At 39.0% G+C, this 19,800-nt stretch overlaps 1 protein-coding gene across 3 annotated transcripts in view; it reads left to right on the top strand.

Moving 5' to 3' along the window:
- MAPRE2 (microtubule associated protein RP/EB family member 2) overlaps positions 1-19,800 on the top strand; it is a 99,987-nt gene that overhangs the window by 58,202 nt on the left and 21,985 nt on the right. For 2 of the 3 annotated variants that reach the window (XM_027674296.1, XM_027674287.1), the window contains 3 exons: positions 3,705-3,832; positions 15,980-16,125; positions 18,042-18,255. In XM_027674296.1, the coding sequence (XP_027530097.1) occupies positions 3,712-3,832; positions 15,980-16,125; positions 18,042-18,255 (481 nt within the window). In that variant the 5' untranslated portion in view covers positions 3,705-3,711. The remainder of the gene's footprint in view (positions 1-3,704; positions 3,833-15,979; positions 16,126-18,041; positions 18,256-19,800) is intronic. The other variant, XM_027674305.1, reaches the window with a different exon arrangement.

The following is a 19,800-nucleotide window of genomic DNA, read 5'->3' as shown; positions in this document are numbered from 1 at the left end:
CTATGGAATCACCAGGCATCTCTGTGGAAGGTGAAGGATCTCAGGTAGGTGACGGTTTTCAGGCTTGTCTAAGCCTCATTGCAAGCCTATGCTTGAGAGCCTTCAGCCTAATCACGGGGAAGCCTAACAAGTTGAAAATGTAAATAATGTTATTGGAAAGCAGTAGTATATTAGGACATAAAATCAAGTTGTTAGCTACTTGGCTGTTCAGAGTATGGCCTGTTGTCTGCCTGTCCAGCTGTTCTCTTGCATCGCCTTACATGTGCTTATTGATGCATTTTGAAGCTGAATCACATTTTTCAAAATACTTCAACACTCAGGGAAATAAGTCAGGCAGAAAACCCAAGCCCAACTGTAGATGTTGAGCACAGGGGTTCTTGGCTGTTTCTGAGCATGGTGGCTGTGCTACCTACACCTGCTTGTTCTTTTTTTTCTTTTTCCTCTTTTTTTTTTTCTTGTTTTGTTCAAGGTCTCTCTGTGTGGCAAAGAGGAGCTGTGTGTATCTGACCACCAAATTAGAACATGCTTACTGTACAGGAAACCTTTCCCAGCTGAGTTTATTTAGAATATAACCAGTAGGAGGGTGGGGAACAGGAGATGCAAAGACAGGGCTAACTCTTTCAAGAGAAGAGGCTGTGGAAGATTCAGATGTATGTCACCACGTCACTGTGAATGAATGGCAATGGCATGTTATTGAATTTTTTTAACAAAAATTCTTATTCGTTTCGCTTAACTTTAAAATGGTACTGATACACCCTCATGCATATTTGTGTGTACAAATGTGAAGCTACGGTCTCTAACAAATAGCCTGAACTTTTGTTTGACCAATAGACCATAATAATTCATTTGCAGACACAGTGTAAGTTGTATTACAGTTATCCTTCAGGGTAGGATTGTAAAACTCAAGGTTATTCATTTACTCACAGTTTCCTGCAGTGGAGTTCCCCACCCCATGCACTGCAGTAGAGGAGGTTGTTTGGTCCCCTGTGGGTTGCAGGAAGGTGGGTATCTCTCTGCAGTTCTGTGTGGAAAAGGGTGATGAGGGAAGTTCTGCTTCCTTCTTGTGTGTGGATTTTCTTGATCTTTTTAACAGAGTAAACTTTCCCCTTTCACTACTGGTAGCTGATGGTTGTTCTGAGCTCTGCCTGGCCTCGAGAGGCCAATTAAAATTTTCATGAAGTAGTGGCAATTACAGATCAGAGTAACTTGATTTCAAATGTTACCATCTAAATATCTTTAGCTTCTTTAGAATTGAGTGGAACTGTTCCATATCAGTCTGTTGGTTTAATATTAAACTCACTATTCTGAATCTTAAGTGAATATTAAATTCACTATTAAGCTTTTATTTCAGCTGATCTTACAGACAGTATTTAACATGTTAGTTTAATAGTGGCAGTGGTAGTATGTTTCTTTTAGTTTCTTATCTATCTAAAAAGGCTAAAAATAATAAAGTAAAAACCACTCTAGCAGCGACGTTACAGACTTCAGATGCAATTAGTATCAAAGGTGCTGTTTGCCTGCTCAGTCCCTTCCATCCTGATGCTGAATAGTCATTATGGTGTAGCTTTTAAGAGTAAAAGGGCACTCCCTGTTTCTAAAACTTTGTTCCTAGCGCTTGGTTCAATCCAAGCACTTAGTGCATGCCAAGAAAGCAACCTTTGCTAACTGTTACAGTGAATGCAGGGCTGTGTTCATGAAATTGGCTGTGCTATCTGGGAGCCCGCTGGAAGAACTGAGCAGACTGAGCACAGGCTGATTTCTTCCATGCTTTGGAGGTGCCTGTACACAAGCGGGTATAGAGGCAGCCTGGTTCCGAATGAATGAATTTCTGGCAGTAGTAGCCTGACTATTGGAGCATTAATTTTTTGACCCTATTTTCTCTCTTTTTTTTTTCCCCATCTTTTTTTTTTTCTTCTTTCCTGTAAAGCAAATTTGAGGATTTTATGTTTTGGATCTTAACTTCAGTAGATGGGAACAATTTAACAACCTTCAGAGATTTGTTTCCTAGAAAGTGGCCCGTATTATGAACTTTGTAATCTTGTATTTAAATTTATTCTCTGTGTTATGTACTTATACACTTACAAGTTAGTGAGTCAAGTTTCATGCTGGTGGGTTTTCCCACACATTTTATCTAGGTTGCCCCAGCACACCTAACTATGGGTGGAGTTAAGTTGCAGTCTTTTTGTTCCCTGCAGAATTGTTTCTCAAGCTTCAAAGGGTTGCATCTCTGCAAATTCTGAATGGAAATAGTCCATGCAGACCTCTAATCTTACATAGGAGATCTTGTTCTCTTGCTTTTGAGAAAGTTGAGGTCCAAGGCTGAGGTGGCAGAATTGACACCAAAGCTAGACAGGTGTTACTACAGATGTCACTAGAAATGGAGATGTGCAGTGCCCACCAAACCAATTATTCTTTCTAAGAATAATTGTTCAACTTTGACTATTTGAATGTTTCTGACACACCTCATACTCAGATTGTTCCTAGTGGACTTTCTGATGTCCACTACTCATGGGAACATTATTTACTCTCTTCATGAATGATCATGATTCCATTCTTTGAAACTGTTGTTGAGATGAACTTGAACATGCTCATCTTTTATCTTGGCAATGTCTCACAACAGAAAGATGTGACTGGGATAGGATAACAAGGAATAAAGCTCAGTAGTATGCATTTCTAGTCTGTGTACTTGGGGACTGATGATAAAGCTACTATGAATTACCTACTTGCAGGAAGGGACCTTAGCTAACTAGAAGAATCTATGTAAGATGATGTAGCTGTGAAAACTTTGAGCACACAGTGCCATTTTCCAAGGTCTCAGTGAAGTGTTATCTTAACATAGTTTGAAACTGTCTGTTCAAGGAGGACTGCTGGCAATACCAGTCAGTGAATGTCTGACTTGATATAAGAGACTCAAATTGATTTGTTTAATCTAGACTACCTGGGCATTGGGACAGACTCTGAGTGCTGTCCCTAACACATTAGGAAATCTGCTCTGGGGAGGAGAAAGCCATTAGAGCTGGAGGATAATGTTGGCAGAAGAACAAATGGGTTTAACCTGAGAGGGAATGTTCTTAATGTTTTAGAGGAGTTGGGCTCCACAGCAGCTTTCCTACGAGACAGTTGGAGGTGCAAGTCTCAGTTACTTTCAGGATAGAAGCTGGTAAACTGATAACGAGGATTATCTGGTATTCACTCTGTGACTGAATTAATTATGCAAAAGGCCCCTGTCCCAGTAAGAAATCAGTGTTCCAGTAAATAGAACAGCTGCATCATCTAGAATTTATCTGAAAATTAAATACTGGTTTAGGCAGCCTGATTGTCCTGCAGGGGCAAAAAACTGACAAGAGATCAGATCACTGCATTCATGCAGCACTGTTACAAAATCTCAGATCTCTGATCCTGTCTACGTGTCTTTTGGCTATGTCTGATTCTTTTTTTTTCTACCTTACTAGCATGAAGCAGAGTACTGTAGGTTTCTATGTTCTTTAAGTTCACAGTGACAGCTGGAGAAATATGGTCATAGATTCCAGGAGGACATTGAAGAAGTTTATCATTAAAGAATAAAAATTAAGCCTCCTCTCTCAATAAATAAGAGAGAATTGTGAGTGTTGCACCTTTTCTGTCCCTTGTTTGAACAGGAAATGTATGTTCATTATATTCAGAAAACAATTACGAAAATGTCAAAAATATTTTTTTTTTCCTAGTTGGGGAATGGCGGTCAACGTGTACTCTACCTCTATAACCCAAGAGACTATGAGCAGACATGACATCATCGCATGGGTTAATGATATATTAGCTTTAAACTACACAAAAGTTGAACAACTCTGTTCAGGTAAGAAAGCACAGTATGCTTTACAAGTGTTTATTTTAAAACCTCTTTAAGAGTCTGATTTGTTGAAAATAGATAACTTTTAACTTTGACATAAACCAGTTACTTTGAGAAATGAGACTAATGTATGTGCGAAGGAAGCATTTTTGCGTTTGTGTTAATCGTGGATAGATAAGGTGCCTTGGGAAAGCATAACAAAGGCAGAGGTGAATGGGACAAATGTAGCAGAAGATACATAAAAGTAATAAAAAGGTTGGCCAAGCAAGAAAAGAATACAGTGATAAGCTTTTGTGTTTTAAAGCTACTGGGGTGGTATCTTTCCAAATGGAGAGTGGACATAACTGAGACAGAGACAAATGAGAGCTGACACCCCAGATGAACAAAATTCTCCAACTCCTTTTCCTTCCTGGTGAGGTTCCTAAAATCCCTGCTTATGTGTGCAGGAAAAGAGCACAAGTGTGACTGAGGAAAAACATAGATTTGAGGAAATGAGCCTCTAGCTGCTGTGAGGGCTTTAGAACTTTGTCAGGAACATCTGCCTGTTTCTCTTTAAATGTAACTGAATTCTTGTTGTAAGTATATTTGGTAGTGAGCCCATAAAAAAGGGCTAATGGTTTGAATACTTTGGACATTTTGGTTAATCAGAGTGGCAACTACAAGATAGGTGTTAAACAACAGGGTCTGTAACTAGATGATGGCTAGAAATGACAAAGGCTGATGTTTCACTGAGAATACCCATGCCCCTGGGGGAATTATTTTTTTCTGATTCTCTACTGTGATTTTTAAATTTGAAGATTCTTGTGTTGGAGGAGATCTAATTTAGATTGCTACTTCCAGACGACTAATCTGCTGGGAATATCTTACTTATGAAGAGAATACTCTAAGTACGTGAAAGAGGAACCGCATTGCTACATTTTGACTATTTCCTGGTCCAGATGAAATGCATAAACAGGATCTTATATTCATATATTTGAATTTACCTACCACTCTGGGTAAATTTTCTGTCTCAGAGATGTTCCCTGAAAGGTACAGATAATCCTTTGAGGTTGATAGTCTCACAGCCTATTCTTCAAAATTTAGAAGAGTAGGGTTCCATGCTTGCAGCCTTGCACAACAGCCATAAAATCGAGGTTGAAAAAGTGCAGGTTAAAGTTCATGTAGGTAACTGATATAAACTGAACAATAAAAGACATAATTGGAAATAATCTTTTTAACCATTATTAAACTTGAAACTGAAGTGTTATTTTTAGCTGTTGCTATATTTACATGTCCGGAAGTTAGCCTAAGTATTTTATTTTGGTGAATTTTATATAAAGACAGTATTCACACAGGGATGTGTGTGCAACTGCATGTAAATGTGGGAGTAGCTATATATAGATAGATAAATATAAACATTAGGCATGCACACACTTAAGGAGATAGATACAAGAAAATGGACTTTTGCATCCCAAAATACCCAATGTTTGTCATTGTTTGAAACAGGAAGCATAGTAGACAAGTTATTGACTTGTTCCTGTGTAGCTATTTAAATGCTCATAAATAGTTGAAAGGAAGCTTTTGAAGTGACTTCTCAATCAAGTTAAATGTGTGTGGGCTTTCAAAAAAAAAATCCAAAAAAATCCCCCCCAAATCCCAACAAAACAAACAAAAACCCCAAAAACAAGACAAAAAACCCCCACCAAAACCATTTCTCAAAATAGAGGAGAAGTGATCTAAGAAAATTTTGACTAAGCAGAATACAATGAGTTAAAATTATGTAAGAAGATAAGATTGAGAGACTTCAGCTGGGTGGGGCAAGCAAGCATGGGAACTGTCACAAATCCACTGTCCCATTTCATTACACAGCTTCTTATACAACTTTTTCTGTGACCTCCAGTGAGGATTTTGGGACATACCACAAGGGAAAAACTAAAAAAAGGCTTGTCTCATTACAGCTCCTACTCCATTCTGTATAAAATTAAACCTTTTCTTCCTTTAGAATTTCCTAGATTGTATTGATTGCTATTGTTACCTGATGCTTTTACATTCTTAACAGGTGAAAACTGTTAATTTGAATTTCTGCACTTTGGTTTGATAGTCGACCTTGATACTTACACATTCCTGTTTTTGCATTGATGCTCTTTACAGTCCAGAAGGGGCTTTAGTAGTGCCTTATCTAAAGAAGCATTCCAGGACAGTCCTTCCTGTGTTCCAGAGGACTTTACTCTCTGAACGGACGAATCTAAACACTGATAGATTATTGCAGACACTAGAGCACAGTAGTCTTAAGACCAGGTCCTTTCCCCTTGAGACTGCATAGTCCATTTCTCATGTGCAAGGCATGCGTGTGTAGAGATTGAAGACAGATGGGCAAGAGGCTTTAGGAATTTTTCTGCATTTCATGTAGTTTATTGTGTAAACTCAAACCAGTTTATTTAATATAGATGTATTTTATTTAGCATATTTCTAGTATAGTTTGCAGGAGGGAAATTAAGGGAACGGTAGCAGAAATGACCAGCCAACTAACAGCCAGAGCACTAGCAAGCATTGTATGCACTGCAGTTTGAGAATGGCCAATCTAACTCATTCATTCTGGCGTTCTTTGGCTGATGTTCCTTGAATCATTGGCAGCTTTCATGCAGATGAATGTTGGTTTCCATAAAATATGAGCATTTCTCCAGGACTTCAAAGAGAAGGAATATGTGGGAAACTCTTTACAACTATGAAGCATTTCACAGCATTAATAGGGAGCTGCAGAGCTGCTGTAACTAAATTTTTATAACCTACTATAAAATTGTATGGACATTTTCTTCTTCTTTTAGAAAAAAGCATTAAGATTAGTCATGCTGGTTTATGACTATTCAATTCTTGTTCATTTTTGTTAATAAGGAGCAATCAAAATGCCACCAAAAGCTAAGTGCAAGATCAGAAAAGGTGGGAGAGGGAAGGCAGGCGGGTGCTATATCTGAATTAAAAGCTCAAAGGTGTTACTTTTAGGAGATATGAGCAACCTAGATATGGCATATGCCTGTGTTCAGCACCTGTCTGTGAGACCTCATGGGTGCCCGCATTCGTCAATAATTTTTGACATTCTGAGCTTAAGCAAGAAGGAATAATGTGACATTCTGCCTTTACTAAAGGCTTTATAGGAACAGAGCTGTTTGGATAAGGAGCGGCAAAGGAATGGCTGGCTTAGTCATAAAGTATTTGTATTCTTTGGGAGTCTTAGATGTGGTTTTTGTCTCTCCTAAGTAGGCCAAGCAAAGTGCAGTGTCCCCTGAGTTTTCTGAATGCCTTCTGTGATAGTGATGTGCCAAAAAAGCCAGGTTATGGATGGGTGCAGCCCTGGAGAGTCTGAATTTAGTCTGGAGCTCCTCTGGTAATTTAGTTTTGACAACTAAACAGATAAAATCCCTCTGAGCATCTCAAAGCAATGCAGTTCTCTTTCCTTTATCTGAGTGTCACATTGTCAGTTTTTGGTCTCTGGGTTTGGCTTCTTGGAAGGTTGTTTAACCTGAGCATGAAATTTATAAACTGTTTATAAACATGAAATTTATAAACTGAAATTTATAAACTGTTTTAATTGATGGCATAGTGCATTGCCTCTAGATTGGCATTAGACTTGGGAGCATTTAGTTTGATACATCAATGAAAAATAATAGAGAACAACTGAGTGGATTTAATGTAGAATCCTGTGTGCAAAACCCATAGGCTTGGGGAATGGGCGTTTCATATGAATTATGACACTACTTGTTTCTTTGGAGTCATGCTATTTCTGTAATGAATACACAGTGGCTTCTTAAAAAGAATTCTGACTAAACAACTTATAACTGAATTTTCTTTAGTAAGGCTGTTTTTCATCTATAGGGGATACCAAGTGAATGTGTTACAGGGCTTTTCATTGCTGTTAGAGTGCTACATGAGAGTATATTCAAAATAAGAGTCAGGCAGGAGACTGGAGGGCTTGCATATGAATTAAAAAGAATCAACGCAATGTATACAAGCTATATAATGAGCGAGGAAGCTAGAAATGGTAAATGTGTGTAGAAAGGAAAATGCAGCCTGAAGCGAGGTATAATTTTTGTCTTAGCTATACTTGTGTGATCCTTTGAGGTTAAGGAGACACAGACTCTCCTCCCTCACTGCATTTGAAAATCCTCAGTAGAATTATAAACTTGCAAATTGTCTGGCCCTCAATGCATACAGACCTTCTGTCTTTGAGGATTTGGATGCAAGGATAAAGGATTAAATGTGGAGTTGTTTTTTTCCTTGCTTTTAATAAATGACCGTATTATAAAGCAAGCATGTGGTTTGGCATTTTCAGATTTAAGACTGGGATGCTTTCTCTACAGATGTCCTGGGTGTTGCCACAGGGAATTTTTCATGTGGTGACTGCTCTCACTTGTCCTGTATCTCAGTTTGCGTTCCTCCTGTGGAACTATTTAGACCCTTTATACATATGTTTAGATTTTAGATAATTTACATTACGTACATTATACATACTATTTAGACCCTTTATACATACATTCCTCCACCACCCTGGTGTCAGAGGAAAGCAGGCAGTGTGATGATAGGACAGATGTCATTCTTTGACTTTGTGTTGCCTCTCTGGCTCGGGATTTGGGGGAGAACTTGATCACAGCCTCTGTGGGCTGTTGTCCTTTGCAGCTGGTGCTGTGCAAGGGAGGAGGTTGTCCCTGGCTTGTGGAGGATATCCATGGTGTTCTGCTCCCAGGGACTGAGTACGGGGGCTCTGAGCCATGGGGCTGCACACAAGCCCCTAGGCAGGGCAGCATCCATTTGTGAAGTGACTGTCATGCCTCCAGCACCCTCAGCCTTGGGACCCTCAGCAGCAGCAGGGAGTGGCATGCCAGGAATGCTGCTTCCTGAGGAGCGCTCCATGAGAGCCAGCTCTTCTCTTCTCCACACAAGAAAGATCTTTCTAGCAGGGCTGAGGTAGCTGGAGAAGAAGATACAGGCAGAGAGACAGTGAGAAGGGCTATTTCTTCAAATCATTTGTGCTTATATACACACGCGCAAGCATGGTGTATTCTGTGGGTTGGCTGCATAGGATTTGCGTTTTCATGTCTTAGAAGGTGTATTTTGCTCAGTGCCTGCATTAACCTGTAACTTCCTACATGTCTATTACTAGAATCTGCATTAGAGGACTTTGTTGGAGTGTTTAGTGCCAGCATGATTCTCTACAGCCTAGCGTGCTAGGTGTGCCTGAGAAGGCAAAGCATGTTTCAACGTTGGTGGTTTTGGTTTTTTTCCCAGTTTGCAGCCTTGAAAAGGCTGGGTCTCTAGAGCAACTTGGGAACACGATTAAAACATGGCTTGATCCCATTTGCACTCTGTAACCAAGCCATGTTTCAAGGAACTGGCATGTTGTCCTGAGGTCATGCAACACAGAGCATACTCAGCATCAATGACTCTCTAATGTATTCCATATGATGTTTAGGATTAGAGGGATACAATGGATGTTAATGATTGGATTTAAATTATTTCCAAAACTTTCCGAGGAAGCTTGCAAAGCTGTATCATGAGATTTTCAGCCAATAATTTATTTTTTTAAATGTCACTCATTAAGAATTCAGGAGGAATAGAACTTGAACAAGGTTTTTTCTTTTTAAAAATTATTATTTAATTACTCATAGCTCTCGCAGTCAGTTGCTTGATTTCCCTCTGGTTTGAAGAGCTTGTTAGATTTTGTGTGCTACTTTTTTAAGGCATGATGAGTTACGCAGCTATTTTAAGTTAAATGGAAACTGTGTTTTCTGAAATTGTTCTGATCTTCCTGTTTAAAAATTAATGAATCCAAAAATAAATTATTGGCAAAAAATTAAGTATTAAAAATTCTGCTGTGTATAATTTATGAGCAGCTTAATGATTTACATGTTTAAGGAGAACACAAATTAATACAGGGGAAACTTCCCTCCAATATCCATTATTTAGGATGATCACCAGATATTTTGCATTATGTCACACTCACGCCCCACCTGTGTGGAAAAGGACTTTTGAAAGCAGATGTCATTTAGATGACTGTGTCTCAGTGGCTGTTTGTAAGGCGGGAAGGAAGTACGTAGTTCTTGTAGACTGTTTTCTGTGGTACCAGCTCTGCTTTTGGAAGCTCCCATCTGTTTGCAGGCACTCACTCTGCCCTCATTGGGGCAGCTGTGCTCAGACAACTGTGAGCAGGAGTACAGGGCTGCACTCTAATCTGCATCTATTTTAGGGTTTTTTAAGTTCCCTCCCAAGATTGGTGCTGGGAAGAGTGAAGCTAGGCCAGAGTGTCTTGATTGATGCATAGACCCATAAATGCTTGCTTCTCTACAACTAAGTAGGTGGTAAATTGATGTGGGCTAAAACTTCTTAAATTGAGGCTCGGGAGCGGGCAAAGAGCAGTTAATTGGAGAAAGAGACCTATATTCTAGGTCATATAGGTGCTGCTGGAATTGGAAATAGGAGTTTGAAGACCACGGTCTCCAGTGGAGTGCTCAGCACAAATTGTGCCATTTCTTAAAGATGTGCCTGTATGTAACACAGCTTTATGCACACAGACAGAATCATAAAGTCATTTAGGTTGGAAAAAACCTTTAAGATCATAGAGTCCAATAGCTAACCCAGCCCTGCAAGTCCACTACTAAACCATGTCACTAAGAGCCACATCTGCACGTTTTTTTAATACCTCCAGGGATGATGACTCCACTGCTTCCCTGGGAAGCTTGTTCCAATGCTTGACTACCCTTTCTGTGATGAAATTTTTTCTAATATCCAATCTAAACCTCCCCTACCATAACTAGAGGCTGTTTCCTTTTGTCCTATTATGTGGGAAAAGACACCCCCACCTTGCTACAGTCTCCTTTCAGGTAGCTGTACAGGGTGATGAGGTCCCTTCTGAGCCTCCTTTTCTCCAGGCAAAACCCCAGCTCCCTCAGCCTCAGTATCTTCAGTGCTGCAGACCCTTCACCACCTTCATTGCCCATTCTTTTAAAAAAACTTTGTGTGGCATAACAGAACACTCATATTTGGAATCTAAAGGAAAATTTGATAAGTCAGAAGCCTCCTGCTGTGTGCTTGCCTTAATATCACTCCCAAGGAAGCAATTCTAGAAAGCCTGAGGTACAAGACAGCCTAAGTGCTGCTGTACTGTAAACAGTAGTTGCTGGCATTTGTGGGGTTTTTTTCCCCCTTTCTTATCAAAACTAGTAGGTCACGTGTGCTCCTTGCAAGTCACAGCCTTTTTTTTTTTTTATTACGTTTGTTGTCTCAGCAACAGAAATACGGGGCGTGTGCAGTTTCCCATCAGCATTAGCAGCCATAGTGAACTGAAGTACCGATGAGTAATACACATACAAATCATCCCGTATTTTCCAAATGCGTGGTCAGGTGGTTGTAGCTTTGGAGGGAATTAATAATTTGAAGGGATTTGTATCTAACATGACTGGATGTATGTTTTACAGTATCTGAAAAATATTTCATTAAAGCAAATGAACAAGCAAAATGAATTACAGAAAAAGAGGGGTTTTTTTCCCTTTTTCCCAAATGGGATTTTTTTAAAAACTGAGTTTAAAAAAATCAAACTTAGGCCTGGTTAAAAGGTTTAAACTTGAATTGTATGTAATTTTAGAACAAAATTAATAATAAGAATTTAAACCAAATTTGTAGTGTAGAACTTACTCTATTTGCTGTGATTGCAGTATCAGAATTAAAATAAAGCAGCCACACCCCTGCCCCAGCCAGGCCCTGTCCTTTCATGAGCCCTTTGAGTTCCGTGTTGGCCGGTGTGGTTTTATATGACTTTCTGGGATCTTGCTCCCACACACTGCAGGAAAGAGCTGGGAGGGACATAGTCTTTTCACATTAAATGTGAAGGATTGGCCTAACTTGTATAGGGCACACGTATATTGGCAATACCTAAGCTTATATTAGAGTATTTCTACTAAATATTTATTAGCATAATAAGTTCTAACTATAGTATATTAAAAGCAGTTAGTTTGCAAATAATGTTTTCATTTATAAATATATAAACATCAATGCTAAAGAAAATCAAGGGTGTAATCTTGGTTTCAGATCAGAGGTTTACTGAGCAGTGAAAATTTGTTGCAAATAGGATTCTCTTGTCTTCATTGTTACCTCCTTTAATTTCTTTTTTCTTTAAATAGTCAGAAGCAGAAGTATTTTTAATTATCAAGAAAATACTTCTTTCATTTATGGATTCATCAACCTCTAGACGGTGGAGGAGAGAGGAGAAAAATCAAAAATCTGTAGTGATGTAGAGTGCATATGCTTCAGAGCATATTAAGCCAGTGTGGACAGTCTGGGAAAGTAACATAGAAGCAGGAAAAAAGAAGTATAGGACAAAAGCTAAAATTAGTTCAGCATTGCTTATTGCAAGGAACTGGTGAAAGATTATCTACAACTCTGAAAATGCTGTAAAATATTCTGCTTTTATAGACTTGTTAGTAATTTTCAGGTTTACCACTGTATGTGGCAAAATTCTTGAAGTTTAATAGCTTTAAATAACCACCTTTGCAATTCTCAGTTTGTTCTTTTGTATCTGAATTCTCCCCTAGCGTCCGTTCACCTCCTCTGGCAGCTGCCTGGATACCGTCCCCTCCCTCCACTTGCTGTCTGCTCTGCCCAGAGCCAGGGATGCCCTGCAAACACCTGCAAAGCCTGTGATGCTGCTGGGCTCTCTCTGCTCGCTAATGGCGCTAAAAATAGCGATTGCTTGGGGGGGGATTTCAGCACAGTGGTGTTTGCAGGCTTGTTTTGGTCTGGCCTGTGAATATCTTCTGTAACTAATGGCTGCATCAATATTCTAGATCAAAACGCAAAAGGACTTTTAGCCAGTGATTCCGAATTGCTTGTTAGCTAATAATGGATAATATGTTTTTACTGTTGATCCCTTTTCTGCAGTGCCTCCAGCTGTAGTTTTCATCTTTCATTTGAGTAGATGTCAAATTATTTCTGTTTGTATGTATGTGCATGTTCATGCATATAAAAATTTTTTGGTCATAGAGATAGATTTATTGTGAGAGCCATTCTGGGCAGGTAATATGTTTTCAACTTCTCTGTACAGATTTGCTAAGGTTTAGGGGGTTTGGTTTGGGGTTTTTTTTGGGAGGGGGGTGGTTTGGGTTGGGGTGTTTTGGTTTTTTTTTTCCAGAAAATGTAGGGAAGTTTTTTAATACTGAATAAATATAGTAGCATAATCCTTTTGTTTGTATAAATTATGCAAGAGGTATGTCACAAGCCATAATGTCACTATCTCTACTGTCATTTTCTTTGTATTTCATTACAAATATTCTTTTCTCGTGCACCTGCATTGAAACATCAGTTGTATAGTAAATTGAATAGGCTGAGGTGCTGTCCCATATGCAGAGGGCTACACATATACACTCTGTCTGTAAGGTAAAGGCCTTGCAATCTTGCATCACTTAAGTAGGGCTGCTCTTTCTGCTGCCTCAAGGAAATCTCAGCCATGGGCAGTGTAGAAAGTAGTGTCCCCATTCTGTTGTGCTGATGTTTCCCATTTAAATGCAATCTGACAGCTACAAGCTTTAGGGAGTAAAATTTTAATTATAAATAAATACCTATATAATATTAAATACATACATAACCTCCATACCAAAAATCAGGTAGTCCCAGCTGACTGTAATGATATTTTACTTTCTCCTGTTGCTGTGGTAGGCAAGTCTCTGCCTTTTTGGAGTCATGAAGAATTTCCTCTCTTTGTAGTTTAGTGTTTAGTTCAGTCCATGTTGGTGTGTTGCCTCTGCTCTTCAGGAAGGAGCGTTTTAATGAATTGTGTTTGCCAATGTAATAAAATCCTCCTGTTGGGGAAACAGCCCAGCGGCCAGCTCCAGTGTTGTGTCAGAGAACAGGTCTGTGTTGCCATGTGGATGCAGTCCAGTGTTTTCTGCCCTCGAGTGTTTTGCAGACCCAGGACCACCTCCTGGCTGGCAAAGGCACAGAAGCAACTGCCAGCGTGATGGGAAGAAAACACAAGGAAATACCGTAACTGGAGAGAGACTATCTAAAGGCATGCAGAAGGAATTTGCATTACCAGCAGAAGGAGAAAAATCTCATGTGAACACTTTGGGCTTCTAGTTTTCTAAAAGGATCTAGATGAAAGGTTGTGCAGTGCATTTTTAAGGCCTCCAGGCAATTACTTAGATATCAGAGTAAAGCTTATAATTGGGGTATGGGGAGGATGAAAGTACAGAGTTAGGAACAAATTCAATTTATAACATTAAATGATTGCATAATAATCCTTTTGCATTAAATTAAACAGTAATAAGTGTAATTGAGCCATGGTTTATCTATATATCCGTGCTTTTAATTGTAATGTAATTTCTCCATTGCCATGTATTTACCAGTTCTCTTGCTAAGGATGAGTTTTGAATAAATAATTGTGTTTATATAGTTTTCAATAAGAAGATGCAAATTTATTATCTGACACTTGTAACTTGCCAGAAGGCTCCTTTGCATTTAGGGAATATTTTACTTTGATTCCTAATCATATCAGGACCACTGCAAACAGCTAAGCACAAGGTGTCCTTGGAAAATCAAATTTTTTAATAACCATTTTCCCCAAAAAGCTAGGCAACGTGAAGAGACTTTTTTTTAATGGCAGTGGTTTTCAGCACTAAAGCTTGATCTTGGTAAGTCCCTTAGCAAAATATGTATCGGTATTTTTGAGAACATTTTTGGACCCTACTCTTAAACTCTGCTTCTCTTTGGAAAGTTGTGTGCTCTGTAACTCTTCATATGATGGCTGACTGAATACAGAGAATGAGAACTGTCTGATGCATAAAGTTGGTCCTGTCAAAACATATGCATAGTGGAGAAAAATGACTTAAAGTTCAAGTTATTGTTGGCTTTCCTGTAAAACTGGGCAAGCCAGGTGTCTGCTTTGTTAATTTGGTTTCTGTGTGAGCACTTAGAATTGTTTTTTGATAAAAGTCATTGTTGATACTGGGCTGAACTGTTAGGTGAGATCTGGACACTTGTTTGTCAAAACTGATCTGCACTAAATGCACAACAGCCTTTTTTGTAGAAGTGAAATTGAACTTGTCAGGGGTAATGGGGCAATCGCTTTCCTGCCCTGTATGCTCAAGCACAGGGGCTGGATCCTCTACAGCCCTCTGCTCCAGAAGTGGACCTCCCTGAATCTTTGCTGAGTATAAAGCATTTTGTAGAAAACTCTTCTGAAGAAGAACAGAAATCGTTTTTCCTCTGATTTTCTCAAACGTTTTCATCCTTGATTTCTGAACACTGGAGTGTGTCAACATTAAAGATTTACTTAGCAAATGACAGTAGCAAGATGCTGTAGGAGGAAGCACCCTGTATACAAGAAATGCTGTCTTTATTAGCTATGCTCAGTATGCTGGTTAGAAATTTTTCCATGTACTTGCTACTGTGTGCTGGTTTAATTATACATACACACCCCTACCCTCTAGTGTGTGAGTTCAGAGCATCCTCAAAGTTGAACTTAGAAACCTTACTGTTTTGAGTGAGAGCTAAAGCTGCCACCCCAGCTTTGAAATCTATGGGTGGGCTATGTTAAAGTCGTCTTATTTAAATGCTTATCTCAGGGGATGAAAATCAGTAGGGATATTCGTTTTAGAGGGGTGGCAACTGGCTAGTATGTTTTAACAATGTGGAACTTTGCAGTTAATATTTTTTAAATCATGGTTTGATATAATCTTAAATGATTGCCTTGGACTTGGTTGGCATTTGGCTACAAGTGCCAGAAGAAAGATGACCTTGGCTTGTTTGAATTCAGGGGACTGTGAGGACTGAGGAAGCTTATTAAGAGATTCTCATTTTCACTGTGATCTTCTCATTATATGGACACTCCTGCTGTGTATAGGGACTCCCAAGAACATACATTTTACTTTGCATTAGTCATGGTGATTCCTCAGATGCTACACAATAGGGCATCATGTGTTCAGGTTGAATGGAAAAGAACCACTTTAATATGTCACACTGCTCGATATACATTAGATAAGGAGATCTTGGGTGCATAGTGTTAGGTTGAATTACAGCAGGGACTTTTCAGCACTGTTGCTTTCTGCTCATGCTTTCTGCTAATGACATTAAACACCATTTGGTCTTAGCTGGGTGCATCTGGATTAACGTCAATGCATTCTCTTGTTGTAGGAGCAGCTTACTGCCAGTTCATGGACATGTTGTTCCCAGGGTGCATTAGCTTGAAGAAAGTAAAGTTTCAAGCAAAGCTGGAGCATGAGTACATTCACAACTTCAAACTTCTGCAGGCGTCATTTAAAAGAATGAATGTGGATAAGGTAGGCATTCCGTATTTGTATTTCAATCATTACATGTTTCAAAAGTTGTATAAATTGGGTAAAATTAATAGGGGAAACAAACTTCAAAATACTTGAAAGTCCATTTTTTCAACATTTTCTGGAGTTACAAGTTATATGTGAAGACGTCCTTGACCTTTCATCTTCTCAAAAGGGTGTTTAGCCATGAACAAAGAAGTTTGGCATGCTCCATTTAGGTACAAATTGAAAATTGAGTCCATGTTTCTGCTGAGGAATTGTGCAACCTAACTCATTATATCTTAATATCGAAGACCCTTTTGCTGAAACACCATGTGTTGGAAATTCCTTTCATCAGCGAATCTTAATTTTTAGATACAGTAAAATTACCAGTGACCTGAATTTCCAACACAGTAACTTAGAAATATGCTGTTCTTATAAGTATTCCATGTTTCGTGTCCAAAGCAGAGTTTAAGGAATTCAAATTATTCAAAAGCTGGAATAATTTACCCAGTGATTTAATAGGTTGGGCAGCACATGTGATCTTGTTAAAAATGGAAGTCTCTGAGAAAATGGGTATGTTCAGCCATACGGTATTTGGTTTATGCTTGAATGTGAGAGTTTGATAGACTCACCAGTATAAATTACTGTGTTGATAAAAACAAATAATGGAAGTTATGTTGTCATTCTTACAGTTCTACACTGATGGACTACCTGAATACCCTTCTAAGATTCTGCTCTGGCTTTTAGTGTTGCCTTATTCTGAAACTCAAACAGTCTTAATAGAAAGTCCCTTAAGACTTCTATAAAGCACTGGAAAACCCTTGTTTCATGAAATGTTATAGATGCTTCTATTTACAGTGTGATTTGCTAGTGAAACGTCTAATGTATTGAACACTGTCAATTTTTCTGTAGGGAGCAAACTTAACTATATCTTCTCAATGTGAAATTAAGATACAAATGGAACAACATGGAAAGACATGCAAAATGCTGTGTTAATTCTTGGAGATTTGTAAAATGCTGTACAGTTGGCTTAACCTTGAAGAAGAAATTAAAATTGCAAAGGGTTTAGGTAGTCTTTTCCAGCTGAAAATTGAATGCATTCAAAAGGCATTAATATCCATCTAACTTGGCTCTTTATTCAGCTGCATGAATTAAGTAGGGCAGCTCTCCTGCAGTTTGTAGTCCTTGTCTGCCCACAGTGTCTGGGAACCTTGAGTACTGTAATATTGGCCAAAGACACCTTTTGGAGGTTTCATATCTGTGAAAAATTTGCAAGATATGGATATGGAGATATCCTCATAGTCTTTCCATTGTTTTACTAAAACTTTATAGACATTTTAGTGAGCTTCTGCATGTCCACAAACTGTTCTATGTATAGCTGTGTGTGGAATGGAAAAAAATTACAAGGTTAAAACCTCAGGGTTAGTTCAGATGATGAACATGTGCTACCAAAGTGTAGGTTGGTTTCAACTTTAGCATGTCTTGGAAAAGCTGCTGGGGTTTGTAGTTCAAACAGTAGGACAGAGAGCAAGAAACTCCTGACTGTACTTTTTGAAGAATTGTTCATTTTTAGTATGTCCAACTGTAGCATGTCCATTAAAACCAGAAATCCCTAGCTGGCTGAACATAGTGTTACTCCCAGAACAATGTCATTCATTATGGCTGTCACTGCAATCAGAAGGGAGTGGAACAGCAGTTACAAAGGCTTACATAGACCTAATGTATAGGTACTTCAGAGCCTGGGTCTCTGTTTTGTTTTCATTTTTTACAAGCACTTGCAAATTGATCATAATTCCATTTCTTTTAGGAATGAAACAATGGCAGAGGAATATTTGCTGATGTAGTTAGTAAATTTTTTTCAAATTAGTGTATATATGTAATGTTTATATTTTAAAATGGCAGCGACAGATTATTGGAACCTTTATTCTGCCTTTCAGGTAATTCCTGTGGAAAAACTGGTCAAAGGGCGCTTCCAAGACAACTTAGATTTCATTCAGTGGTTTAAGAAGTTCTTTGATGCTAACTATGATGGGAAGGAGTATGATCCTGTGGAAGCTCGACAAGGCCAAGATGCTCTTCCTCCACCGGATCCTGGTGAACAGATCTTCAACCTGCCCAAAAAGTCTCACCATGCAAACTCTCCAACTGCAGGTATTTTGCATTTTAAAGAATTCCATTTCTGTCTCTGAAGACAATTGTAAACTGTGGTCCACTTTACATAAATACTAGTTAAAAATGTGTGGGCTGGGCCATTCTTTTTGCCTCACATTCTTTTTGGCTTAGCATCTTGATACATCAGAAAGTGAACTTTTTGAGCACTCCAGTTTGGCCCAGCATAGGACCTCCTCCACTGAACACCTTGATGTAAATGATGTGGACTGTAGTAATGGCTGATAGTGGAGACAAAGGCATTTAACCATCTTGTTGCTGCATGTGGTATGTATAAGTGTATTCAAGGACATTAAATGGAGTGTGTTTGTCTTTCACACCTCCACTTTTACAGGAAATTGCTAGCACAGGCTCATTTATTTTTTATTTTTTATGGAGAGTAAAGTGTTTCCGAATCTTAAGGGCTGACCAGAAGGAAAAAAATTATTTATTTCTGGTTTTATGTGTGTTTATTGTTGGGTATGCTAGTCCTCTTAACTGAACAAAGTACAACTATTGCTCCTTCTCAAAGATACCTCAGTCTTCTAACTTTTTATTTTGTGTTTTTACTGGGTTTTGCTAGGATAGAGATCACTCTCTTCATAGGAGATTGTATGGTGCTAAGTTTTGGATTGATAAGACTTGGATGTTTAATTATTGCTGATCAGTATTTGCAGTTTCAAGGCCTTTTCAGTTTCTCACACTGCCTTGCTAGCAAGCAGGCAGGCGGTGCACAAGAAATTTGGAAGGGACACAGCCAGGACAGCTGACCCCAACAGACCAAATGGATAATCCATCCCACATGGCATCATGCTCAGCAAGAAAAACTGGAGAGAGAAGGAGAAAAGTGGGGAGGGATGTTTGGAGTTACAGCGTTTTTCTTGCCAAGTCACCATTATGGGTGATGGAGTGTGGCATTCCTGGAGATGGCTTAGTTCCTGCCTGCCCATGGGACGTAGTGAATGAATTGTTTGCATGGCTTTTGCTTTACCTGTTAAACTGTCTTTATCTCAACCCATGAGTTTTCTCACCTTTGCCCTTCTGATTCTCTCCTCAGTCTCACTGCAGGGGACAGTGATAGAGTAGCTGTAGGGACTCAGCTGCCTACTGGGCTTAAACCACAACAGTGCTTCTGGAACAGGCTAAAGGACTAAACCTGATCTTTGGTGTTTATGTGATATTGGTATGACTAAGGACTAAGCAGGTGCCATTTTTGTTAACTGAGAACTAAGTGAACAGGAGAGCAGCTAATATTAAAAAAAAAAAGTCACTAAAGAAGTGTTACTGGGGTTGATGGTCTGTATGCACACAGGTTTGTGCGTGCAGAAACACACATGCACACACACTTAATTCCTTTATTGGTTTGTCCTGGATTTATGCTAACGCATTCCTCAAATAAGGATTAATATTTAGTTGGTTTTAAATCTGTGACCTGTCTTCTCATGGGCTCGGATATGCGCCAGTGGCAAAGGGAAGGGGCGGGTGTGAGGCACCCTCAGTTTTAGGCTGGCTTATGCTCTGGAATCATACCCAGATTTCAGCGTTCTG

Source organism: Neopelma chrysocephalum, unplaced genomic scaffold (genome assembly GCF_003984885.1).
Source record: "Neopelma chrysocephalum unplaced genomic scaffold, ASM398488v2 Primary Assembly neopelma1_22, whole genome shotgun sequence".
Taxonomy (NCBI): Eukaryota; Metazoa; Chordata; class Aves; order Passeriformes; family Pipridae; genus Neopelma; species Neopelma chrysocephalum.
This window is presented reverse-complemented; position numbering and strand designations above follow the sequence as displayed.